Genomic DNA, 26,576 nt, shown 5'->3' on the forward strand with positions numbered 1-26,576 from the left:
TTGAATCAACCTCCTGTTCTCTTACCTGGGTGAGCCTGTCTCATGTGGTAGGTGACGGGGTAAGGGTGAGATTCCCCGCACAGCTCACAGATGGTGTCTTTCTCCGGTCCACCCATGGCGAGCTGTGCCATCTCTCCAAACAGATTTCCTCTTGGACGCACCTCCGCCTTCTCCCTTTTCTTCTTCTCCTTCTTTGCCTTTTTACTGTCTTTCTCGTGTTCCTTCTTTTTCAGGATGGCGCTGGACCCCGGGCTGGGGAAGATCATGTTCTGAGTGGCTGCCTTGATGGTGGCCATAGAGATGTCCTCCCAGAACGCCACCAGATGCTGCAACGTCAAAGGTAAGATCGACTTCGCCCTCATGGAGGGATGAGAGGTCGTCTCGTAGGAAACGGCGTCTCCTTTGCCGTCCTCGCACTTCTCCGGCAGCGGAGGCTCTTTCAGCATGGACAGCACCTTGTTTTTGTTGATGCTTCCCATCTTGGAGATGTCCGGCCCGTGTGGAGCGATGTTAAACATGTTAAGAGCGGAAGAAATCTCTAAGGAGTGGCGGTTCTTTAACTTGCTCTCCTTCTCCTCAGCGCCCTGTCCTCCCAGGGAGCTTCGGATGGGGGCGTGCTCTTTGGTTAAGTCGGGGTTAAACTTGAGGAAGGAGGAGCAGGCCATGGCGTCGTGGACGATACCTTCATGCCACAGGAATGCCGCGAAAACTGCTCGCGCACATTCGGCCACAGAGGGTGACATGGCTTGTTTGGCAGGTTCTGTGACCCTCGACGTGCTCTCACCTTTAAACAACGGGCCAGATTTGTCTTTTTTAGGGCGGGTGTGTCGACTGGAGGTTTTGCGGCTGACTTTGGGTGAAGAGCGGCTCTCGAGCTCCTCTTTGACGGGAGCTTTGCCGATGCTAAAGTGCACCTTGCACGATCCCTCCTCAGCGTTACGGACCTCCACGTTCTCGTCGTTGCCGTCCTCGTTGGAGAGGAGAGCACTCGAGGTGCACACCTCGACCACTTCGCTGTGGAGGTTCTCTTGGGTCACGTGAGGAGAGGGAACACGGTTCTCAGTGTTACTGATGACTCCTTTGTTTGGATCTTTAGGAGACAGTTTAGGTTTGGGAGAGGTAGACCTGCCTCTAAGCGGCTCTGTAAGTGGGACTTTCTTTTTTCTTAGTGTGTCTGGATCCAGAGTGTATGAATCCGATTTGGACCTCTCTCTGGGAGGGTCCAGTCGGGCTTTGGAAGAAGGGCTAACTTTAGGTGGAAGGTTCTTGTCGTGGTGAGTCGAAGAGGAGTGCTGGGAGGAAGCGCTGGAGGGACTAGACCTGCCTGAAGAGGACACTTTTTGTTTGGGAGAGGAGGAGCGAGAGCCGGGGTTCGGGGACTCGGCCCTGAGTCCCGGGGTTCTCCCGTCTGCCTTTAGCGCCTGCAGAGTGTTGTGATTGGGCGAGTGGGAGCGGCTGTGAGAGTCGGACCTCAGTTTGCCCGTGTCCGACCGCAGGATGAGGGCCTCGCTCGCCGAGAGTCCACCCTCCCCTGTCTTGACCCTGCTCTGCTCGGACGAGCGGCTTCCCCGACTCTCCTGCTTGGGTGAGCGGTTCTCTTGGCGGTGTTTGGAGGCTGGAGACATGGGCCGAGCGCCCGGCATCAGGTTCCCTCGCTCACCTAAACGTTAATAAACATAATCAAGCACAATTGCACTAAAAGGACCAAATCAGTGGAGTATAAACATTTAACTCAAGGCAACTGAGTGGAGAGTGAAGATAAAATGAAATCAAGGGCAGAAAGAAAGCTCCAAAGGTGAAAGATGTTAAACAGTGAGTGATTCTCTTTTAAACTTTTACTTTACTAGCTGGGTGTTTCTCCCACAGCCTCTTTTCTGTCTGATACTGTAGCAGACAAACTCTGAGATGGATGAAGAAAGCTTGTGGACCATGGAAGAACTGATGAAAGATGATTCCAGCCCAGTCCTGGGGCCTCTCCTACTAATATATCTAGCCTTAGTGATAACTCAGGAGTGGAAATCTTCCACCATTAGTCTAGTAAAAGCATTTAAGGTCCACCTATTTTTAAACTGAACTTAATAAGTTCTCACGTTAATACGTTATGTTCTACTTCAGGGCTACAGTTTGTAATGTTAGAACTAACAAAATGTTTTTACCATCTAACAAACAAAACCCGTTCAACAGTTCTTTATTGAATTCCTACCCACCCTCTGTTCAGTCTGAGGGAGGCATGCATGCTGTGGTTTACCCACCCTTTTGCCTTAGAACGACAGACGAGACAGCAGTACCATGCCCAGCCACGGACACACTGCTTTTGTGCGCACGCTCGCGAGAAGCAAGGCTGCGTGACGAACCATCTACAGCGAGGAAAAACAGTGGAGCAGGTAAAGGAACGAGGCATGGAATGCAAGGGAGCCACCACAGAGAGGGAGGAAGGAAAGAAGGAAGGAAGGAAGGAAGCACAAAGAGGCAATGGCATCAAGTCAAGAGCTTGAAATATAGAAAGAGGCAAAAACCTTAAAGAGACAGGAAGATCAACAGAGAAGTAGAGACATGAAGAGAGAGAGACATGTATAAGAGGGAACGAGAGATTACAGAGCCGTGGAGGTGCTGCACGCAACATTTGGTAATTTGTGCTTTCAGGTTTAGTATCATGTATATCCTCCTATAGCCTCCTCCCCTGTTGCAGAGGGAAGGAAACACCTTTGGGGTGCTGCATTCAATCAGCTGGAAGGTGGAAGACGACGACAAAAAACTATTTCTGACGGTTCAGACTCCTCTGGAGGGTCGGCCGCAGAATATTCCTTCAAATATCTGATTCTGATCGACGAATCTCTGACTTTTCAGCCACGCGTTCAGAGTTTATTTCACCTATATTGGATTACAGGGATCTTTTGCACAGGCGTTGCAAATGATCGACACAGCTCACCGTGCTTCCCTCAGATTCATCGCCACTAACCCTAAAACGCTGACTCACCACTGTGAGCTTTACGCTCGGGTAGGAGATTCTTGGGTTGCGCCCGTCTTTATCTTTGCACTCATATTTCTGGGAGCATCTATCGACAGGATATGGCGAATGTGAATTAAATATAATATGCATACGTATGCTTTTATGAGTGTATAATCACTGAATACAAGAATCATGTTGTTCTACAGAGAGGAAAGAGTTTCTATACACTGAGCCTTCACAGCATCGTTTTTAAACAGCCACATATCTCTACTGTATTCAATCCCAGTGATCCAAACGGTCTATGCACAGTAAGACTGATGATATGAAGGTGATAAGTGAGCTGGATGCTAAATTGAGAGCACAAATTATTAATTTATGCATTTTCTAAAGACACCTCCCGGATCTGCAAGAAATAGACAACCAGGTAAAAAAGAAAGAGAAGATCACGAGTGGAGAGAAAGAAAGACAGACGGGGAGAGAGAGAGAGCTACGTACGTAGACTGAAGGTACAAACAGATACACAGATATTTGGGATCCTCTCCTAACATATTCCCTTGTGGTATTTTGTGTTTCTCCAGTGGAAGTGCAAACTGTCAGTAGGTGTTATATGTCTTGTTTTTAAGGTTATTTAGACTGTTAACAGTGACTGGTGTTTGTACATTTGCTGGGCTGGTTGAGGCAGAGAATGAAGGTTGTTAATAAAAGGATGAAAAATGCAGATCTGGAGTTAAAGCAGCAAAGAAGGCGATGAAGGAAAAAAAAAAAGCTGACTTAACAAGAGAGCAAGCAGAAAAATAAGCAACTCAGCTTATTACTTAGCACATGCCATAAATATACCTTTTAACAAGATGTCTAATATCCATGTTTGAAATCTTGCCAGTGTAGATTTTATTTAAAGGCTTGTCAAAAAACAAGATTTCAACATTGAATAATAGACACGTGGGCTTGTTTAGGATATTTCAGCACTGTAGAACATAACCGCACAACTGTTATGTGTGCGCACATCACTCCTGCCCTCCCCAGATAAAATAAAAATCAACGAATTTAACGAATACAAGAACAAAACAAAAAAAGGATCAACACCTGTGCAAGCAAGCGCTGTCAGAAAGCAGGACAGACTTACTCAGAAGCTGTGGTTGTGGCTGAGACAGTTGGGAGGGGGATTGTCCAAACACAAATGGGCTGTGGACAAGGGAGGAGGAGGAGGAGGAGGGAGGTTGGGCGGCTTGCTCAAATACGGAGGAGGAGGGAGCTGCTGAGAGGAAGGGCCCAGACTGAATGGAATTCAGTATGGCACTCAACCGGTCACCTGCAAACATGGAGACAGAGGATGGGGAAAAACTACAGCTTATGCTACGGTTTGAGGTTTTCCAAAGAGGGGGTGAGGATCATTCAGAGTTTATTTGTCTAAATCAGTCATTCAGTCTTCTTCCACAACGCAACAGATAAGCGAAACGGGAGGAGATATTTATATATATCGAGTCTTCAGGGTCACGGGTTTGAAAAGTTCTACGCTCGACACTTTCAACGCTAGAAAAAAGAAGAAGATGGGTTGTCGGGGAATCCTAAAAAGGTGAGCGACTGGGTCGTGAATCATTTGATTGAAGTCAAAAAGGTTCAAGAAACATCGTCTGTTAACGGAGAGTGAAAGGAACATTAAACTGTTAAAAGAAGACTAAAGTGATGGCCTTAAAGTCCAACTGAAATCACATTTCGTCGCCTCTTTTTACAGTCAAACAAGTTTTAATGCAGTTCATTATTTTTATTATTAAAGAGGAAGAAGAAAGGCTCATGTGGCATGTCAGCGTTGGACAAGGTCCATCTGAGCAGCATCTGATTTAGGCGCCAAAACTGAAAGTCAAGTTCCTTTCACTGACTTTAAGAACATAAGAGTTTATTTTCTGTCAAAGGAGAAGACAGAACCAGTCACAGACTTCAGTTGGACTTCAGAATTTAGCTGTATTCTTCTGTTTTGTCCCTATATTGACTGATTGAGGGTTATAAAAATACGTGGGGGCTCCTCCCATTTCACAAATCTATCTGGGGACATTTAGAGGGAGGGGCAGAGAGGGGGCTTCATTTTTACGGTAAGAATCCTCATCAGAAGTCATGCACTGGGAGAAACTGAATCTTTCTCCGTGTACTGTTTTACTGAGCTGACACTGTATCAGTTGTCGTTCAAAAGTCTCCCACCGTCTCGACGCCACTGATTAGTTGTCAACCGGATACAAAACCCAGTCACTGTGTCGTTTCTGAGCGCAAACACGGGAGATATTGACAAAGATCTGCGACGTACAGACGGTTCATCGATGCGAGGCTGCCTCGGTGGAGCCATGAGGAAATGACTGAACATCGAAGAGTCACCTGTCAGCGAGCGACTTGCTCAAAGAGCTTTGGCACAGACTGGCGTGTCAAGCTGACCAATGTGAAGGCGATTCATTTATAATGCTGCCTCACAGCACGATGGATGCATCACACGGGGCGTTTGGTGATTCAAAGCTCCCGTTAGACAGTTCAGAGGTGCAGAAGCCTGCAGCATCCTGAGTTTGGTGTTTAGAGGGGTTCCTGTTCAGCACATGTGTGCTTACAGCTGAATTCTGGGGTAGCTTGATCGTCTGGTACCAAGAAGCACTTCAGACGAACGCGCAAGTTCAACAAGCAGTCTGTGCAGGGGTGCTGTCCGTGTTTATGCCAGCCAGAGTGACAATTAAATGACTCGTCTGTCTTCTTGTCAGAAACCTCTGCGGTCACACAGAAGGCTTATGAGCTTCAGATTCAGGTGCATCTCCATCTCCCTGCAGACTGCACAGATTAGCATTCAGCGCAGTAAATAACAGGAAGGTTTAGAGGCAATCAGATCTGTGATCTGCCAAACAAAGACTTGAATTCATACGGTGCTTTTCTGGTCAAAGCCCAAACATATAAAGTGCAAATCTGCATCTGGGTTTTGTACGGCAGCACCGTGACATCAAGACCGATAACTTTATATCACGGTTCTCTGATTAGCATTGTTGAGTGTCTCAACAGGTCAGCCTCCTTTTTTAATTTTTTTTTTCAAAGCAGAAAGGAAGAAGTAAGCCGTTTGAAAGACAATTGACACAGCGTCAGCGTGATATTCAGGCAGAAAGATACACAAACATATTCAGGGCCAGCCAATCTTTGATGGTGGAGCGAGAATCGATGAATTCATTCAGGCGATGTTTGTCGGTATTCAATAAAAAAAAAAAACGATGATTATGTAAGTGATCAAAAGTTTTCACAAAAAAGGGGGTGAAAACACAGACACGTGTTCAGGGCCAGTTATCGCCTACACACACCCATGGGAGTCCGAATGAATGAAAGCACATTGACTGGCCCATGCACACAGACACAGGCCTGACATTGCTGAGATGTTAGGCATGAAATAACAACAGTAGACACGATAAAATAAAATAAAAAAGCATGCATAAATAAAAAGAGATGATAGATCTGTGAGATTGACTGACCCATACTGGATCGCATATACCTCGTGGGTGAGCTGCTATAAATTGTGTGTGGGGGGGGTCAAAGTGATTTGTAACACCCTCGTTCTAAATAAAAGAAGGTGAAACGTCTACGTTTTTACACCTGAGATGTGTCGACAACAGTCCAAAGCATGTGGAGAGGTAAGGCAGAGCAGGGAATAGTCGAGACAAGTGTGGAAGGAAGTCAGAGGTGAGGCATACATCTGTTAACTTTGAAGCCTGAGGACTCAAAAACTTAAAAATGTGAATGGACAGCAGAGTGGATGTTTAAAGCAAAGTGGTATGCAGATTAAGGATGTGTTACTGATGTGTTATTTTAGCTCCCTCTGCACCGAGACGACCTCACCTTTGTTGTTGGAGATGCCGTAGTCGAAGCCCTGAGCTCCGTTTGAAGTCGTGGCTCTGTTGAACGCCTGCACGGAGAAAGGGCTGGGCGGCGGGGTCTGAGCCCCGTGCTCGAGCAGCACTTGTTCTACGAGAGCAGATCAAAACGACGTTTATCCTACAAGTTCATCACATCTCGCAAATGTTCCTCGAAACGCCGAGCGTGGCTTACCGTCATCGTGGCGGAGGTACTGATTCCCGCCGCGGTCTCTGGCCAGCGACCACGCTTCTCCTTCATCGCTCTCGCAAAACTCCACTACACTGTTCTTATCCAGCTGTACCCAGGTCCCCTCTGAGTTGACCACCTGATACACAAACGACACTCTTTATCCGTCCTCTCACACACTGAACACTTGTCTCTCTCACTCTCACAAACACACACACACTCTCTCATCCATCATCAGAAAAAACAGTCATAGCCATCGACCTCAGTCCATCCACGTTATTACTGCACAGACACAAACTCGGCTACGGTGGATCACTAACATGCAAACATTCAATTCATCTGATTGACACGTACAAAAATCCACAGGAGTAGATCACATGAATTTGATTTTGTGTTTCAGCAGACACTGCAGGACAAAAACTGACAGCTGTAGCTAAAATACAAAAAACAAACTTACTATAAGAAAGGGGGGAGCTTATTGAAAGGTAAATGCATGAAGTTTCCCTGAAATATTATCATTTTAGAAAAAACAAACAGACATAGACGGAAGTATTAGTATGTGCAGGCTGCACCTCTCAGATCCAGACAAGGCATTCCAGTACAGGCTCAGAGAGGAAACTATTGAACAGCATGACACACCACAGCAGCCATTGACAGGCTCCACTCATCACCAGGCCAGAGACAATTCAGACAAAGTGTAAAGTACCAAGTTATTGACAGGGTTTGTTAAAAGTGCAAGAAAGATAAGAGTCAAGGCACAGAAAAGGCTTCCAGCATTGTGTGATCAGACTTCCACTGAGAAGTCTCGAGGTCGGCTGAATGTGACACCCTGAAACTGAAATGAGTGAAGTCAGAAAAGCACGCGGGAATGTTTGCAGCCGCAGGAGCCTCAACGAGTGGAAAGATACAGAACACACACCCACACGCCCAGAAACACCCCGACGCATTCCCGTTAGAGAAAGAGAGATTAGATCCGTCACACTCAAAAAAAAAAAAAAATCAGGAGAAAGAGGGAACTCTACTTTCTGAGAATTCAGGCCAAAATCTACTAACATCAGCTACGTTACATGAGGTGATCTGAAACAGACTGATTTATTCAAATCCTGCCACAAAAAACACATTGCATCATTTGGGGTGAGTGCGTACCTCGCCTATGGCCTTGACCTTGTTGCCAAGTACTAACATTCCAATGGGGATACCCCTAAGGTTTGGGCAGCTTCTGATGTTGTGACCAGAGGGGCCGGTCTTCACTACCTTATAAAGCCCCGGGCCGCCGCCCTGCCCTGCCCTGTTCTGCACCCGAATGGGGGCCTCGTGGGAAGGGCAGCTGCTCACCTCCTTTACGTTCTCCTCCGATTGGCCCCTGACCTCCTGCAAGAGGTAAGAGCATGCGTTAACAGGCTGCAAAAATAAGAAAAGAGACAAAAATTTATGTCCTGAAATATTACAGTGAAATATCACACTGCTAGCACACACAGTGCTCGACCAACCTGCCCTGAATAGGGGTGTCACAATTTTGATTTTATTTTGAAAATCAATCAAAATGAGCATGCCTCATAGCATGCACCTTTCTATGACTGTGGCACACAAGCCCCCCTTTTAAAAGGTCCAGTGTGTAGGGTTTAGTGGCACCGAGCTGTGAATTTGCAGATTGAAACCAAGTAAGAAAAACTCACACCTCACTTCACAGGTTATATCTAGATCAGACTTCGTGGAAGAGGACCCGCTCTCATCGTAGATATGAAGGGCTCGAACTATTCTTATTTTCAGGTGATTATACACTAATGAAAACATACTAATGAATATTGTATTCCATTTCTGTCAACAAATACTAAAAATTACACACTGGACCTTTAAAAGTAAAGGACCCTTCTGTCGTCTATGTAGTGACTCTGTAGTGAATTTAGTTTAATATAACATGTAGCCAAAGTGTGCCACGTTAGATACCAGGTAAACAATATTTTAAAATGTCAGGGCATGAAACCAGTAAAGAGAGACGTCAAATTGAATCGTGAATCATGACACCCCTAACCCTGTATAAATAAAATGTGATTTTATAATAAAAAGATAAATGCCGTTCATTAATTTCTCATATCGCGCAAGTGTAAATCAATCAGGCTTTCTTCTGGGAATTATTTGCAGTTCTTGCAGGGAGTTAAATGAAGAACCACTCTCATATACGTCCATCAAACATGAAGCTACAGCCGGTAGCTGGTTAGTCAGTAAATGCTACAAACATCTAACGGTTATATTTTGATTCATCATTCTGAACAAAAACAAGAAGTTGGGGTTTGATGGAGATTGTGGGTCATGAGTTAGAACTATAGAGACGTTTGTCCTCGTTTGTATCTTAAACTAAGATACCCAGCTGCTGGCTGGAGGTGTTACAGCGAAAACGTTTGTGTTTAATGTTTCTGTGTTTTTCTGTCCTGTGTCTTTGCATGGGTGCTGAACTCCAGCTGGTTGATCGGGTTGTGGCCTATTTAAGAGCCAGTTTCTGCCACAAGATGAGGAGACTCGGCTGGGAGTGCAGCCTGGTTCTCCTCCTCGTGTTCTGGTTGTGACTGAGAATTCGCTTCGCTAAGTAAGTGTCACTTTAGATTGTCACCACACTTGTAAATAGTCACTGCTCTTAACCCACTACGCTACCGACCGCCCCTGTTTTTGATTAGTTTAGGAAGTTTGGGTTGTCTTTCTCTAATTTCTTTCTAGTTTCTTTTGGGTTCACTCTGAAGAGAATCTTCTTTTTCAGTTGTGTAGACTGTGATTTTGCTTTTGGAGTGATGTCGACAAATATCAGAGTGGCATCATTCTGATCTAACTCTCAGCAGAAACTACTGTACCCGGATGAAGTATCAAATTTAATGGATAACTAAAAACCTCTACAGACTTCCATCGTCATCGTCCACAACACATATTAAAAATGCATGTACTGTATATACACAGGTTGAAAGTTTCAGTATCACTGAAGAACCAAACAACAAATGAATTCAACATCCATTCAACACTGTGGTGACGTAGTTAAATAACCATTAACTCATACGAAGTCACTTGTTTTCACACAGTCTGCAGGGGAGGCATGCTATGACACACGAGGACACAAATATGTCACAAGCCTTTCAAACGAAACCTCATGCAACAGACTGGACTTAGTATCTTCAACCCCATGCAACATACAAGATCAACAGTAGTTACTTAAAAAAAAAAAAAATCCCCTGCGGGAGACTATTGGACAGCAGCCGTCGCTGCATCATCAAAAATGAAACAAAAACAGACAACCATGCAACTGTGGCTCGGCCTCTTATGTCTGATTGTAACACTGTGAGAAGAATAACAAAGTCACAAGGGGTTCAAGAGGACACGTAGAAGAACAGATAGATGATAAGCTATGGGACGGGCAAGTCAAGCTATTTATCCCTCCTTCATACAACTCACCTGTGGCGGGAATATAGTTAAGGGAGTCCACGACAAAAAGCCGATATCCCTGACTCCTTGGCTAGCGTTAAAGACATTCTGAGCAACAGATCGTGAGACAGTCAAGAAACAGTACATGACGAGAGAAGAGAGAGAGAGAAAACAGAATGGGGGAAGACGCTCATGTATTTTTTTGGAAGAAAGAATAAATAGTTTTTGGCTTGGCTCCTCTGTAATTTCCAGCATCGGGAGGTTATTTGAGGAGGTGAAGAAGAAGAGTGTCAAGACAGGCCGGTTAGTGAAATGGTGGAGCACTCGTAAAATAAGGGGGGGAGGAGGGGGACTGCGAATACAGGCAAAGCCTGTCAAAGAATACAGAATATACAAGAACCCAGTTGCAGTTGCAGGGGGGCAGAAAAAGAACACCACAGGGTCAGTGTTTCCAAATCTACGACCAAATGAAAGAGACACGTGAAGGAGAAACTTCCAAAAAAATTCCCCACTTGGATGATGTGGTATGTCATGCTGTTCAGACAGAGACCGTACATGGAAGCCTTCTAGCTCCTAAAAGCTTCCCAATGCAAAGGTGGAATTGTAGAGCAATAGAGGTAAAATTCACCCTCCCGCCCTCATTGAAACTTTCTGTTGCCCCCGGTGATTGCTTCATGACAGAAAACCACCTGATCTTTGAGCTACTTTCCACCCCGTTACCCCGGTATAAATCGTGTGTTTGAAATACACCCATACGTGATTCTGTCGTGGCGGTTTTTGTGGCATGGAGCAAAAAATGTGAGAGACAACTTTGTTATCGCATGCTGTGGGTGTGCAAGTGTTTATGAATCGTGAGTGAGAGGCAATGAGGAAAAGAAGGAAAATGCTACCTTTGCTACCTTTTTTCTGTCAATTCCTGCATTGGGGTTGCACTAAACATGTACTACACCTTAGGCATGTGTCGTGTCTAACTAAAAACACACGGTATGGTCAACTTTCTGCCTTCGGATATGAGTTAATGCATGCACGCTTCCATCCCCAGCTGCTGCTCTTGTTCCTTTGCACAGTTAGTGTTAGTGAAGGGTTTCAAACTCAGTGTTGCTCAAATAGATGCTTCATGCAAGAGTAACACCCCAGCAGTTAACCTCTGATGAAGTTTACCATGCTTCGAGTGCATTTGGGGAGTGTGTGCCAACCACTAGAGTCCTTTAAAAAAAAAACTATTAACAACAAAGATGATCGCTGAACTTTTTTCCCCCCAAATGAACAGCGCAGTGAGCCTCTGTCGTTATTAGACCGCTCGGCGCGCCTTTTCTTCTACTTACGTCGGCTGGGACCAGTAGGCTCCTGCCCAGGTGCTGGTTAAAAGAGAGGCACCAGGCTTCAGTGTACCCATTCATGCTGGGAACATACTTCTTTACTGTTTCATCATTGAGCCTGAGCCACACACCATCATCATTGTGGATCTACAGGGAAAACAAGCAACAAAAAAGCAGAGCCGTGCCATCCCGTTACTATGGAAACAGGGTGGGCAGCGCCCTCACACACGCACACACTCACACACACACATAAACACCGTACATACACACATGAACACGTCTGAGGCTGCAGGAAAGGCTCAAGTCGAATTAGAGGACGGTGGATTGACGTCACAGCAGGGTGCAGGTGAGAAATGTCACCAGTGCTGTTACTAAAAGGGTGGAGGTGCAGACAAATGCAGTAAATATGTGCTATAATTTGAATTTTTACATTGAAAACATCACTTCTTTTTACGGATTTATGTCTTTCGTGAAGCCTCAGAGTGCCTCGCAAGAGTATGAAGCAAAATAAAGTAAGAGCAACAAATTTATAAGCTTTGAAAGAAAGTAGTTATTATTTAGAGAGCTAATCACACATTACACATGGAAGAGGACTTAAAACTATAAATATAGACAAAGAATTATAGTTAAAAAAAAATACTTATGATTGTATCTTTACTGATTTAAAGAAAAAACAAAGAGACAGGATCAAAGAGGCTAGTGCTCCAGCTAGTATAATAGCAAAATTCTGCCTGGTCTTATAGTCGATTACCTCGTCAATGAAAGTGATGGTGCCATTGACATGCACTATGCCTATCTGTTCACTCTGCAGGGAGGGGTGACTACGCACACGCAGGCCTGCGCTGTCCTTGGACACAAATTTGCGGACCTGAGAGAAGCAGAGGGGGAGATGGAGACCGTGAGCGGCAAGGAGCAAAGAATAGAGAAGGAGGAAGGGAGGAAAAAAACAAAATAAAAGACAAGAAGAGTGCAGCAGGAGGAGGAGGAAGAGGAGGAGGAGGAGGAGGAGGAGGAAAAAGAGGAGGCAGGACAAGTTGACAGTGGGAGATTGTATGCGTTAAAACCCACACCTGCTACCTGCGCAGAAACAGCGAAAGCGAAATGAGGAAACTTTAAGGAGTTTTCAGTAGCACCAGTTAGATGGAGTCAGTCTGAACTTCACTCTCTCCATCTACGTCTAAACCGGTGCGTGGAAAATCACGGAACACGCGTTCCAAAGAAATAAACACAGCGCTGATTTGAGGCAAATAACTTTTGCTTGTTTCCCCGTTGTTAAAAATACCACAAGTTTCACAAAATGATGATGACCCCCAAACATGCCTCGCAAATATCTACGTTTGAAGTCACTTCCAATCACTGCAAGTTTAACTAGATGACAAGGCTAAGCTACAGAACCTGCACTAAGTGGCAAAAATGACGTGATAAGGTCGCAAGTTTTTCCTGCTCATTTGAGTCGGGGTGGTGCGTTTTGGCTGTGGCAGTCCAAAAAAAGCCACGACCTGCAGCAGAGAAGTCGAGCCAGATCCAACTTTAGGAAAAAACGCAGCTGCAGCTGCAGATCAGGCGCTCAGCTCAGTCAAACCTCCACAGTCAGCCTGAAATCTAAACTCTGATACTCTACCTGTTGTGTTCTGGCTTTGTTTATTTCATGAACCAGCTTCTAAACCGGAGTCTGACTCACAATTTACGCTGCAAAACAGCGACACAAAGTAATTTGTTTTGTGTCCGATGGTTTGAGAGAGAGAGTGTCGGTTAATGAGCTAAATAAAAAGTTATTTCCTGATTGTTTCACTGCGGTTACATCAAACATAAATAGACACACAACCAGCAGCTCTGACACCCTGCCGGCCTAACACACTCACAGGGATCAGCCTTGACATGACCTCATCATTCAACAAAGTAAAGCGACGTCACACTGGAGCCCTCCTGATGGATCTAAAGGGAGGTCCAAACCCAGAAGCCCTGATCCAGTCTGCCAAGTCTTGATAAAAATATCTGCCTCTATCTGTCTGAGCCAAATACCTGAATCTGTTCACTCGTTTATTTTTTAATCCTCGTCATCAGAAACAGGACAGGACACAGTCCTGTCAGTTGCCGTGTCCGTTGCTTTCTATGGACCAGCAAACCAAAACAAGGAGTTCCTTGTTTCAGAGCTTGTATGAAAATATTTCCTAATGTGGCTTTTCAGTCATTTACTCACAAACTGGCATTAACAGGTAAACAGGATAGGACCAATTGTTTCTGGTCTCTGTTGAATTGCGTTTGATGGGTGATGGCAAGCATGCACGCAGTCTCTAGGTGTGTTTATGTGCACGTTCATGCCATCACTGCTTAACCAGAAAGGAAAGGAGAAGCTCACCTTGCTCGGCTGAGGTTCAGCCTTTGGTTTGACCATCTGGGTTCCAGGTGGTATCATGCCTTTGGGAGGGTCTTTGACTTCTACCTCCAAACCAGCATCTTAAAGAGAAAAGAACAAAACACCATTTAGAGCTCAACGCTTGCCGTTAGCCACCTCATCGTACGTCAGCCATTCGCGACGACGTACCTATCTCGATGCCGTCGATGGTGACGTGGATTGTGTAGAGGCCTACAGCTCCCGGAGTCCAGTTGGCGCTGTAGGTTCCGTCAGTGTTGGCACGAATCAGCATGTTCTCACTGGGTCTGTGGGGGGAAATGATCGATAAATACGTGAACTGAAGCTCACTGAAGCATGCATTTTCATTTCTGTGTTCCAGCTCACTTTACCTCTTTGGGGTGGGGGAAGCAAAGCGCAGCTCTTCAAATGAGTAGTTTTCATACGCCTGGATGAAGGAAACAACAAAAACTAAATTATAACACAAATATAACCATTCTGACTTATTAACAGGTCCAAAAACACAGAAAACTGGCTCACATGTTGATATTTCTGCGGTTATTGCTCTCTACATCTGCAGGTCTAAACTGCATGTGTACAAGATCTCATAAGGTCCAAGTAGCTCCCCCTTGTGGAGCATCTGCAGCCTTCTAAATGTAAACAAGTGAGCTAGTGAGTGAGTGTTGCATGAGGCTCACCTTCATCATAGTAATCGCGATGTATCGAGCCTCTTTCACGATCATGGGCTCGTACGTGGCCTCCAGCTTGGGCATGGGCAAACCTCCAAACGTTAGGTCAGGCCCAGATGACGAAGGCGAGGAGCTTCCAGGCAGCCGCTGCAGCTTCTTCATGTTCTCGGGCTGCATCGACTTCTTCTGTGAAACAGGAACAGCCTTCACCTCCACCTGGACGTGAACGAGACAACACACAGTCAGACTTGTGCGACTCTGGAGGGACGGAGAATAGCAAACCGACTGAAGCGGAAACAGTCATTCTGACCTTCATGTTAGGAACGTGCACCACATCTCCATACTGGTCTTTGGTCTGTACAACCACGGTGGCTGGCCATCCACAGCGGATGTCATCTTTGTTCAGGATCAGAGAGGTCTTCTGGGGGTCTGCGTAAGAGTCTGGCTGCAGCCACCTGAATGTAACACAGCACAAACGGAGAGAGACAGTTCATGTCTTTCTTCTGTGAGGTCACAAGAGACAGTCAGAGCTGTGCAGGGTGGCTGCTGCCACGTCATTCACCTGGCCAGACGTCCTCCGCTTGAGCTCTGCACGCAGGTGATGAAGTCTTCCAGGAAAGAGTGTTCGTTGGTTTGGAGGTGCAGGGGCAGATTTCCCTCCAGGGCCTCCAGGATGGTGGGGGAATGAGACAAGGCCAGACCCTTCCCCAGGATGCCAGAGTGGGACTTGCACACCTGGGTGAGGTCAAAGGAAATAGGAATCAAGGAAGGAAGGAAGAGTGCTGAAGAGATGTTAAAGTGCAAAAGAATTTAAAAGAGGACTAACCTGAAGAGAGGCTTCCTCGAGAATCTCAAGATCGTCCTCCAGTTCATTACCTTAAATTAAAAAAGGATTACACGATATTAATTTGTCTCCAGCAGTCAAACACAACGCGCATTATAGATGAATACAAAAACAGATTATCGCCATACCTATAGGGAGAGCCAGGTCTTTCTTCATCAGAGCTGCAGCACACACACTGCCCAGGTAGGCCAACTCTTTCTCGAGCAGAATGGTACCCTAAAGTGTTCAGAATGTTAAATCAAGGAGGTATTCTAACATTCAGCATTTGTTTTCTTGCCTGCACAAGCTTAAAATCTTAAAGTATCTCAGACACAAGAGGCCATTAAACAGGAAGATGGAAGGCCAGCCTGCCGCGCACTCTGCTACGCGGCCGACAGAAGAATATACGAGCGTGTCAGTACCTCATCTGGACCGGGGTTGAACTCGTATCCCACAGCGACACACTTGAAGCCGTAAAAGCAAGCTTTCTCATCTTTGACGTAGTCCGACGCCGTTTCCAGTGAGAACAGAATTTCATTTCCTGAAAGTGCAGAGGACGAACAAATAGAAGTTGAAATGAGAGAGAGACGGGCAGTATCGCACAGCTCTGTGGATAATCGCTGGTGAATTTATGGCTGCCTGCTGCAGCAGGTGGATCACTAAAGTATCATTAAGGAGATTAAAGCACATATGAGAACAATGAACTGCAACTGGCCGGGCATCGAATGACGTTGCTGCTCAATCACGCCTTATTTATGCTCAAAGTCGCTTAAGTCTCTTGGCTTGTGGAATGTGGGGATATATTGTGATGTTATAGTCAGATTAACTCTCATGAGGTTCGTCTGCTCAGCCTCTCGTACCTGGCAGTACTAAGACTGTGGTCGGCCAGCCCGTGGAGCCCGAGAACTTCTTGAGCTCGGTCCAGGTGTTGATCGTATCGTGCACCAAAGGTTTGCCGCCGAGGCTGGACAGGTGGAGGGTACGGCTGGGGATGAGCAGGCGGAGGACATCCTCCGGCTGCGCCGTGCCACACTGCGGATCGAACTCGATGGTGGTCCAGCGGACGCAGTCTGGGAATGAAACCTGAGGCGAGGTGATACAGAGCGAGATTAGTTTAAACTGAAATTAGATTTGTGTCTCTTCTGTTCTCAGATTAAATTAGGACGTCTTACCCTGTACTGTGTGACTCCGGCTTGTTTGTACGGGTGGTCACTCTCGATTACTGAGTAGTGGTTTGAGGTGGTGCAAGCTGACAGGCCCTGCTCGGGCTGGTTGCCGGTCGTGCTGTCTGTTGATTGATTGGGATTGAAGGTGGGTGGGGCGTATTTTTGGTTGAGGGCAGAGACGGCAGGTAACAACTCCTGAACGAGCCCAAAGACCTCGACGGCAGCCTGGACGATGAAGAGGAGGCAAGTTTACCACAATGCTACATCAGGAAGAGACACAGATGATGAAGATGAAGGATCCTGGTTTGACCTCTTACCTTAGGCACAGAAGCAGCCACGGGGCCGATGTAGGCCAGGATAAGAGGCAGGAGCATGGAGAAGAGGCTGGAGGAACTTAACAGCTCAGGAATATCATCCACTGGAGATAATAAAAGTACACACATGTTAAACACATTTAATTCAAGAGTAATAGCTATTATTAATAAGTTTGTTGTGCTTACCATCGACAGCGAAAGCTCTGTGCAGCAGGTCCTTCGCAGCTCTGACCACAGCGCTGACCACAGACAGAGCTCTGCTGCAGTTCTTGTCCTCCTCGTTGGCTTTGCTCAGCAGCTGAGACTGGAGGTCTCCGTCGTATTCGCTCCTTCAGCCACGAGAAAAACTCACGTCAGATAAAAAAAATACTTCAGAGATGAGATATTACAAAGTGTCAGCTTCGTGTTTTACCTGTAGTAGAGAATCTGTGGGATCTGTCCTCTGGTCTGGTTGGTCCCGTTGCTGCTCAAGCTGCAGGTGCTGAAGGTGAAGGACATACCGTCAGAGCACTGCACCGTGGTCATACCTCCATCGCCGTTAGCCGTCCGGCTGCCGTAGTTTCGTAATCGGACAGCGTACTTTACCCCTTCCTGCAAGAGAATACAGTCATCAGTGAGACTATATCAACAGCAACACCCTAACCACTTGGGCTTCTTGCAACCACCTAGTCTCTGGCTTACACTAGACCTGGACATCTCCTTCATGTCTCATCTACATTCCTGTCCTCAATCTTCACGCCTAGGATCTGAACTATGATCTCATCTTTATATTTTTACCAAGTTACTAACCACCTTCAAGGGATACTTCATCCTAAAACACTACATGGATGACGGCACACACAGTGGGGGGAGGGATCCTGAGTGACAAGTGTTGGCCGGTGCATTGCCTTTGGCTCTCTACCCCAAACTGTGTCGCTGTGATAACCACGACACCTAATTATAACCCCAGGCATGTATTGTTTCTGTGTACCTTGAGTGGCACAGCCTTGTCAAGGCGGATCTCAGCGATATCGCTGGGAGAATCATCAGTGCTGTAGGTGCCCTTCACCAGCTCTAAGGACGTCCACCTGTGAGAATGTGCTGAGTCTCCCGGGTGCTCCGTCTGTGCCTGAAATGAGAGGGAGAAACGTGTTTAAAAAGATGGTTAAAAAACTATCAAATACCACAAAAGAATAAATCTGGAAATGATCCATGATGACTTACATCATCTGCCAGCACCTCCAGTTCATACTCATGGATGCCCCCTCCGCCGTAGACACAGACGCCCACCAGCACAACGCCCGGCTTGTCCACCGTCAGGCAGATGGCGTCCGGAGAGCCGTTGCCCGTGTTCCAGCTCCGACCCTGGCTCGTTTTGGTGAAACGGTTGGGAGACGCTTTGACGGAGTGCAGCGAGTTCAGCCCATCGACCTGATGACACAAAGACACGATGAGAGATGCGGCCAAACGTATCAAACCCGACACGTCTCGAGAGCTGAATCAGCAAATATTAGCAAACGATAAAATCCTGAATAAAAGTCGTGCTTAAAAATGTGAGGATCAGCAATGTGAGACAAAAACAGTGCAGAGGAAATGGATGGTCTCTAAAATATACATCATCTGAAATAAACTGAGAATAAAAACATCTTGTGTTGGGCGAAATACAAACTGTTACTATTTATATCAGCCTGCTGACTACAGAGACACAGGCACGACTGCAGAGGGACCTCTTCAGGTGCTCTGGGGAGGAAGAGTTGTTTCCCTGACAACAGACTGGGGGGGGGCAGTGGTGCCGACAACTGCCATCCAGTCACTATGACAACGGGAGCTTTAAGTCCTGACTGCAGTACATGGGTATGCGTTTGAACAGAGAGAGAGTGATGATAAATTAATGAACAATGTGAGGGAGAGTGACAGATATCTGTCTCAGCTGCTTAATGAATCAGCAAAAACATCTTTTCCCACGCATGAAAAGATAGTTTGATAACAATACATGGCACGATGAAGACGTGCAGCCTCCCTGACAGATCGCATCTACGTCTTAGTTTAGTCGGCTGTCGGTGGGAGTTAAAGTTACCTCGGAGCCGAGGGCCGAGGCGGTGAGCTCGGAGACGATGGAGGCCAGCAGACCACAGGTGTTGGAGACCAGGTGCGGGGAGAACAGCTCCACCTCCTTCCTCAAACTCTTCCTCACCGGCAGCACCACGATCACCAGCATCTTCTCCAGAACCTCCCGGAAACTGGTCATGCCCATCAGGTTCTCCTCCGTCTAATGGGAGTAAAAAACGGTCCATCCATCAGAAACATCTCCACCATTTTGATCCCTGATGATGTGCGGGTTCACGACATTGCAAATACTCACGTGGCTTAGTTTCTCCATGTGGGCCACCAGCAGGGGGAAGCGGTGAGCGAGGGCAGAGTCGTTCTCCGTGCTGACTTGTTTGACCAGCGAACGCAGCAGCACTTCCCCGTCGTACGCGATGGGCAGGATGGACGTCAGCTTGACTGAGGTGTTGCACAGAGCGGACATCACGGCCGCCAGCAGACGGCTGCTGGATGTTCGAAAGTTGGCCTCGGCGATGTCCTTAAAAACAGGAACGGAACACAAGACGTGTCACTACATCACAGATAAATAATAGGGGGAATTATGCCGCGGTCTGCTGTTACCGACCTGGTCCAGGCAGTTGAGCAGGTCACAGAGGCATGCCCACTGCAGAGCTGGGGTCGGGTAGAAAGAATGGAAGCAGGCGGTGAAGGTGTTGTGACACTCCTGCAGCACGGCTTCCAGCAGGGTTAAAGGCTGGGACAAGTAGCCCTGGGGGTCGTTGTCCAGCTTGGTCAGGCAGTTGTCCATGCCTTCTGACAGGATCTTCTTCAGCAGGCTGCGCGTCTTTCCCACGCACTCTGCCAGCTTGCTCGACTCCTCCACTACAGCTTTGGTGCTGGCTAGAAATCAAAGAAAAACAACGTGAGACCTTATCAGAAGCTACGCTCTGAATAAAAGAAAGGTTTTACTATTTTACACTACTATTTTATCTGTAGAGGCTTCAATGATTTCTAGGCCACAAACATAGCAGTTTTAGGAAACATCGTCATGGCTTATTCTAATAGTTTCGAAGCAGCATCAATGTGGATCACTGCGTAACAACGATGTTAACTCCTCTGCATTCCTACCAGCGATGGGGAAGATCTCACAGATGTAGACCCTGAGCAGGCGGAGGCAACACGTGCCCACGAAGCGCAGCCTCTCCAGGTCTAGCAGGGTGGCCGTGTACTGGAAGCCCTTCAGCCCTCGCAGCTCCTCCACGCCCAAAACCAACGTGGTCCAGCTCCAGTGAAGGATGCTCAGCAGAGACTCGAAACACTCCTACACACAAAAACAAAACAAAAAAAAAATCACCTGTCAACGCTCTGGACAGAGAGGAGGTGAAACACTGTTTAAAACACAGAGACGGTACTCACCACTGAGACTGTGCGAGCGAATGAGCGCTTAAGGATGTGGACTGGTTCACTGGTCTGCTGTTTCCCTTTAGATGCATTGCCATCGTTTGAAGGAAGCCTAATGTTAAAATACAAAAGAAGCAATTAAATCCAATTATGGAATCACCTTATACAACTCACAGATCATGAAAAGATGTATGTAAAAACTCATCATATGTTGTCTGTCGATGTTTATGTTTATTTTAAGGTTTGAATTAATAAAAACTTTAATGACAAAAGAAAGAAGCCATTAAAATTATTCGTTTGACAAGATGAAATAAGTTTGCATTGCTGTTAATTAACTTAAGGGAGTTTGACTCACCTGTAAAGAAGCTGAGGTATTTGACCCGCGTTTACATCTGTACCGTTGTTCGACTTCTTGGAGCTCTTGAACTGAAAGACCACACTAAAAAAAACAGAAATGAAAAGAGCTGTGATTAATGTTCGTACTTATGCAAACTAAACATATTCATTTAAATGGAATTGGTTTTACCCATCATCAGTAGTAATGGTAGCCTGTCCATGTGAGCCGCAGTCACTGCTGGGCCCGGACACTCGAGCCCACGCCACATACCACCAGCCCAGCTGCAGCAGCACCGGCTCATCGAACATCATGGCATATTTCTCCCTAAAATAACAAAAAACAACAACATTAACAGCAAATACAGAGATCATAAACTTCCGTGAGCTCACCAAAACATATCGGCAAAGTCAAACTTTACCTGGCGGCGCAGTCGTAAGCCAGCACATCAGTCTCAGCCAACAGATCGCCGTCTGTCTCATGGTCACCGCCGTCAGGTCCGAGCTCAAAGAGCTGCACAACAACAGGACAAGGGTTAATATACTGGAAACAGCTCCTCTTGTATTATTTCTAGGGAGTTTATATATACACCAATGCAATAATTCAAGCTTTGCATTGATTGTGGTCACACAACTTAATGATTTTCCAATTTTTTAAAGCTGTTGGTCACACAACTTAATGATTTTCCAATTTTTTAAAGCTGTGCTCTAATTCTTTTTGTGGATTTGTAGCAGAAAACTGAGTAAAATATTCCAGCTGACAGTCCAGGGTAACTTTTATTTAGTGCATTTGAGACACCTGAGTAGAAGATCTGCAGCAGCACACGCTACATGATTGAAGTGTGGGCACTGGGAGCAACGCAAGCATTCAAATGCATTCAACAGCGTACCTTGATCTTGGCGGTGTACTCCCCTCGTCCCCCGAAGAGGCCAAGCCCACCGAGCAGGATGTCTGCATCAGCACAGAAGCGGATGGCCTCCACAGAGTGCGCCGAGTAGCCCCAACCCCCACCGTGACCTATAACATCACACACACTCACGATCAATACGGATATGCAACCTACAGAGAAGTTGTTTATCCACTTTTAAAATCACTAAAGACGATAAACTGAATATTTAGGTTTCAGATTTTCAGCAGCTTTAACTTGAAAAAAGGTAAAATTAAGGTAACTGAGGTTAAATAATCACAAACCAAACTTATCTCTTCTGGTAACTTCATACATCATTTAACATGTATCCTGCACAAAGAACCCACTTACTCTCAAAGCGGTTCACCACACTGTAGTCCTCCTTGGAGTAGACCTTCATCACCGCCTGGGTTTCTTCCTCTGCGCTGGCTACACCCATTTTCAGCTCCTGCATGGCTGCCAGAGTATCCAGGCAACCTTAGTGGACAACACAGTATACTTCCTTTTAGTATTTCCTCTTTGATTCCAATTCATCATCATACTGTTTGATCACACGATCTCACAGCAAATCTGCCTCAGATCAAATTGTAGCTTTCATGTACATATTCATAAGACACTAAGATTCAGACATGTTGCTGAAAGGTTTGAGCGAGGGATTACCGAGGATGTGTAGGGCTCCATGAGAGCGAGTGGTGGTTGCATGTGATCCTGAGGGCAATGCAAGCTCTGGACTGAGGATGCTACAGCGAGCCTGCAGATCTGTGGCAGAGGGCATCCTCGCATCGGCTATCACTGCGTTGTAGCACAGCATCTCTCTTGAGGCTGGCAGAAACCTGGAGCATGGAGAGAGGGGGACAGGTTAAACTAAATCCTAAAACTTGGGTTGAATGGTACACTCTATTTGCATTTTACTGACCTCCATATGACATCATACACAGGGTCCAGACACAGGCCGAACCCCTGCAGGTCCTCCTGCTCGGAGTCATTGAAGGTCCTGCAGCTTCCATCCACTTTGTTGATAAGCAAAGATTTAAATGGAGGCGGTTCAGACACAGAGGAGGGCACGAGGCCAATAATGTGTTTGCTGGCAAAGATCTCTGAAGTAGCGAGGACATGGGAGTTGATAAGAGCCTCATCGATCCGCAGGAACGTCTGGTCTCCGCTGGCGCCGATCCAGGTGGCCTTTCGTCCGTATTTGGCACCGATGTTGGGCATTGGAGACGGCTTGGCGTTCCAGTAGGGCATATCTAGGATGGGCCGACCCAGCTGCCCTTTCTGGAAAAACAAGAAGATGTATATTCACTCTCCAGAGCAGTTTGTGGTCAGTACAGTGATCTTTACCTAAAGAATCTCAACGAGCAGCTGTTTTCACATTATAATAACAGGGGGGATGCTTGTCTTACCGAGAAGCTGCCGAATGTAAACACCTGTCCATCCATGAGGAGAACGGCCGTGTGGTTGCTGCCTGCCGTCACCTGTATACTGGGACCTGGAAGCGCCTGCACCAGAGTTGGAGAACCCCTGGCAGGTAGAAATATCTAGTTTAGTACTTTAAAATGACAAAGTGAAACTCTGGCCTGTAATACCCAAGTGGCTAGCTTTCATGAACACACATCTAGCAACAGCAGACTTTGTGTTTGAATGTTTAGTACCTGGAGTTCACGTCTCCGTGTCCAAGCTGCCCGTGTTGGCCGTAACCAAATGTGTAGACATCTCCGTTCTCCATCAGCACCACTGTGAAGCAACAGGTGACTGTTATATTCTCACTCTCTTGACTTCAGAGTTACCAATATATGCCGACGATGCACGAGCAGAAGTAGCCGTGAGGGAAATCAACCTACCCGAGTGGTGAAAGCCGCAGCTGACCTGCACAGCTCTCAGTTCGCAGTCAAATCTCACTGCCCCCGGAGGGTAGGTGGTGATTTTGCTGGCATCCTTCTCTCCGCGCTCGCTGCTACCATCTACGAGGCAAACACTCAAGTCAGCACATTTGAGTAGAGAACAACGGGGAAGAGAGAGATAGAGAGAGAGAGAGAAAGAGAGAGAGAGTGAAGTTTAGCGGCAACTTCAGACCGCAGAGGTGGATGTCTCGCACAGTCCTGGAAAACCGAGCTGGAGGGAAAAGAGGATTCAAAAGAAAACGGAGAGAAGGGGGGGAAAAAAGCATGCCGAAATAGAAACAAGGGAACAAAACCTCTATGACAGAAAGGCTTTTGGCAACCAGTCCCATTGCAGATGTAGAAGATTGTTTGTTCGGCAAATCTAATTCTCTTTTTTTAGCATCCGTCTGTGTTCAATCAGGACGTGGAAATCTGGTTTACCCTGAGCCCTGTGTAAGAGGTCACAGTTGTGGTGTGTGTGTGAGTGGGGAAAAAAGTTGGACAGAGACCCATGCATTACAGTAAATATAATGACTGTCAATACCTTTTTGGACCAGGAACCAGCTTATTGCGGTTCACCTCTGTAACTGAGGCCAGCCGGATGAGACAACAGCTTTAAGTTTTAATACTTGAACTTAAAAAAGGAAAAATGGCTCATGACCAAACGTTTGTGAGGGAGGATTGAAAGTTGAACTCTCAATCACAGCAACAACAAAAAAATAAAAATCAGGAGCACACTTAAAAGCTAATTGGGAGGTCACAGATGGAAACGCCAGTGTCCGTGAGCGTCTTCATGAGTGTAAACCCATGAAGGAGAAAGCCTTACAGACATTAAAGAGGAACCCACTGCTGCTACACTGTGGCATCATTGTTTCCACATGTGACAGTGGAACAACTAAACATGCCACTCGTCCTTAACAGGTCTTATTCAGAAGGTTCACATATTAGATGGACATTTAGCATCAACAAGGGCACAATGCTGGCATGAAAAAAACAGTTCCACTCAAACCTTCACCACCTATCGGAAAGAAAAGCAGCAGCAGCTTAGACAGGCAGATGTAGAAGTACCAGCTCTTTATTTGTGCAAGCATCCATCCAGTCATAGTTCAAAGATTTATAAGTTTCATAGTGGCTATTTGTGCGTGGTGTTTGATGCTTCAAGTATAATTTGCTCTGAATACAGTAAATGAAGGCGCCGTCGTGCGTCCTTCTTGTGATTGGAGGACGGCGGTTTGCCACGACCACGATCTAGGTAGCTGCGACTCAGGAGGGCAAAACAAATACAAATACAGGATGACTGTCATTCACAAATGTATCTCTGATGTTCATTGATTTGGTAGTCATGTCTGATCCATTTATTTTAAATTTAACAATCCTGATAATGCACCATCTACTCGTGACATTTGAGCTACTACCAATGGAATATCTATCAAACAGATTTAAATTTTAAGATATTAAAAGAGATGATAGATGGCGATAAAGAAAAATGGCTAACTGACGTTTCTGGGTTATAAATGTTGGATATTAATTTTACTTATTATCTTTATTTGTTTATTTTCTTTCAACAAAACATTATTGTCATTTTATTTGCTGCATCGCTGTCGACTATGATGGGACTGAGCGCTCCCTTATATGTGTGTGTGAACATGAATGTATGTCGATGTAGATGTACTTAGATCTCATGCCTTCAAGTGTAACACATAAGTAGTTGGAGGTTTGTTTTTTGTGGCTGGAAAATGTAATAAACATTATATTTTTATAATATTAGAACAATCTGTGTCGTATTTCTCAGCTTCCTGTGCGTCAAAGCTTGCTCTCCCCAGCACTCGCTGTTTGGCCTTGCTTGTAATGCTGCAGTTGTACCCATGAAGTGACATGAGCTGACGGTAAATCCAGTTAGACAAGACCATTGATTTCTATTTAGGTCTAAACAACAACAGCAGCAGCAGCAGCAGCGGGCAGAGCAGGCATCCAACTCGGAGAATTAGAACCCAGAAAATGAATTAGTATAACAAATTTCCTATGTTAAAATAATTAACACAACATAAAATTAGTCAAATTCAAAAAAGGGAACCAGGCGATTGGACCCGGTCTAAAGGTTTCCCAGTCATTTCCCCACTGCGAGTCACAGTGAGTCCTTACTGCCAACAGGCTACACTGTTTGTTACCATGAGACCTGGTGACGCTACACAAGAGTCCAGCCGTCAAGAGAGTGAGAGAGGAGGTGGGCGGGACAGCCAGACTGGGAGATGAGTCAAAAAAAGGGGGTGTCTCTGCACCCGTTGAGTTAGTGAAGACCGTAGTACCTTTGTGCTTGTCCCGTTTATGCCTTAGTGCCTGAAGGGGTCTTATTCTGGCTAGGGCCTGCTCACGCTGGTTCATAAAAATGGGACCAGGAAAAACAAGGGGGCCTGGGGGAGAAAGAAACTTTCACATGCATGCACAATGCTTACAAATGGGAAAGAACACATAATAATACTACACCACAACAATGCACACACACACGCTGAAAAATAATTAAAGACACAAGCAAGGGGGAAGTCACCAAGGCACAACACCCGAGCTGACTCAGCACCTGAAAGTTATTCAAAACTAAAAAAAAAGAGGGATGGACATCGTGTTTGTAGCTATTAGCATTAACCTCCACTCCCACTTTCTCACTCTCCCTGACCCTGCGTTTGATTCTCTGTCATAGAAATCTGAACTTCATAAAGTGTAAAAACATTCTGTGCAGCTCGAATCCGTACCTCTGCCTTCCTCCAGCCTGTGCCGGCGGTTAATCCTCTGCCGTTTCTCCTCCTGACGGATCTGAATGTGCTCCTCAATGTTTACTCCTGGAGGGGGAGGGACAGGCACAGCTGAAAACATAAAAGGCCCCAGGTACAGGCAGCCCAGACAGGATGCAGGACGAGGAGGAGGAGGAGGAGGAGGAAGAGGAGGGAAGATGAAGCAGAGCA

The 26,576-nt window shown here is 46.1% G+C and overlaps 1 protein-coding gene across 17 annotated transcripts in view; it reads right to left on the reverse strand.

The window, feature by feature from the left end:
- mycbp2 (MYC binding protein 2) overlaps positions 1-26,576 on the reverse strand; it is a 57,709-nt gene that overhangs the window by 10,003 nt on the left and 21,130 nt on the right. The window contains exons 17-58 of one of the 17 annotated variants that reach the window (XM_019257378.2): positions 26,367-26,453; positions 25,926-26,030; positions 23,581-23,700; positions 23,392-23,473; positions 23,143-23,260; positions 22,656-23,014; positions 22,400-22,572; positions 22,091-22,216; positions 21,722-21,849; positions 21,254-21,345; positions 21,025-21,159; positions 20,854-20,937; positions 20,514-20,610; positions 20,226-20,418; positions 19,723-19,997; positions 19,414-19,635; positions 19,129-19,320; positions 18,276-18,482; positions 18,043-18,180; positions 17,485-17,663; positions 17,259-17,401; positions 17,076-17,176; positions 16,765-16,983; positions 16,453-16,675; positions 16,015-16,133; positions 15,742-15,829; positions 15,596-15,645; positions 15,332-15,504; positions 15,080-15,224; positions 14,779-14,985; positions 14,473-14,528; positions 14,273-14,388; positions 14,087-14,184; positions 12,479-12,595; positions 11,734-11,874; positions 10,439-10,516; positions 8,150-8,374; positions 7,010-7,142; positions 6,800-6,925; positions 4,074-4,259; positions 2,253-2,357; positions 26-1,660 (exon numbers count right to left, since the gene is read on the reverse strand). In XM_019257378.2, the coding sequence (XP_019112923.1) occupies positions 26-1,660; positions 2,253-2,357; positions 4,074-4,259; positions 6,800-6,925; positions 7,010-7,142; positions 8,150-8,374; positions 10,439-10,516; positions 11,734-11,874; positions 12,479-12,595; positions 14,087-14,184; positions 14,273-14,388; positions 14,473-14,528; positions 14,779-14,985; positions 15,080-15,224; positions 15,332-15,504; positions 15,596-15,645; positions 15,742-15,829; positions 16,015-16,133; positions 16,453-16,675; positions 16,765-16,983; positions 17,076-17,176; positions 17,259-17,401; positions 17,485-17,663; positions 18,043-18,180; positions 18,276-18,482; positions 19,129-19,320; positions 19,414-19,635; positions 19,723-19,997; positions 20,226-20,418; positions 20,514-20,610; positions 20,854-20,937; positions 21,025-21,159; positions 21,254-21,345; positions 21,722-21,849; positions 22,091-22,216; positions 22,400-22,572; positions 22,656-23,014; positions 23,143-23,260; positions 23,392-23,473; positions 23,581-23,700; positions 25,926-26,030; positions 26,367-26,453 (7,596 nt within the window). Of the gene's footprint in view, positions 1-25; positions 1,661-2,252; positions 2,358-4,073; positions 4,260-6,799; positions 6,926-7,009; positions 7,143-8,149; positions 8,375-10,438; positions 10,517-11,733; positions 11,875-12,478; positions 12,596-14,086; positions 14,185-14,272; positions 14,389-14,472; positions 14,529-14,778; positions 14,986-15,079; positions 15,225-15,331; positions 15,505-15,595; positions 15,646-15,741; positions 15,830-16,014; positions 16,134-16,452; positions 16,676-16,764; positions 16,984-17,075; positions 17,177-17,258; positions 17,402-17,484; positions 17,664-18,042; positions 18,181-18,275; positions 18,483-19,128; positions 19,321-19,413; positions 19,636-19,722; positions 19,998-20,225; positions 20,419-20,513; positions 20,611-20,853; positions 20,938-21,024; positions 21,160-21,253; positions 21,346-21,721; positions 21,850-22,090; positions 22,217-22,399; positions 22,573-22,655; positions 23,015-23,142; positions 23,261-23,391; positions 23,474-23,580; positions 23,701-25,925; positions 26,031-26,366; positions 26,478-26,576 lie in introns of all 17 variants that reach the window. The other 16 variants (XM_019257386.2, XM_019257382.2, XM_019257377.2 and 13 more) reach the window with 16 other exon arrangements.

This window comes from Larimichthys crocea, chromosome XVIII (assembly GCF_000972845.2).
Source record: "Larimichthys crocea isolate SSNF chromosome XVIII, L_crocea_2.0, whole genome shotgun sequence".
Taxonomy (NCBI): domain Eukaryota; kingdom Metazoa; phylum Chordata; class Actinopteri; family Sciaenidae; genus Larimichthys; species Larimichthys crocea.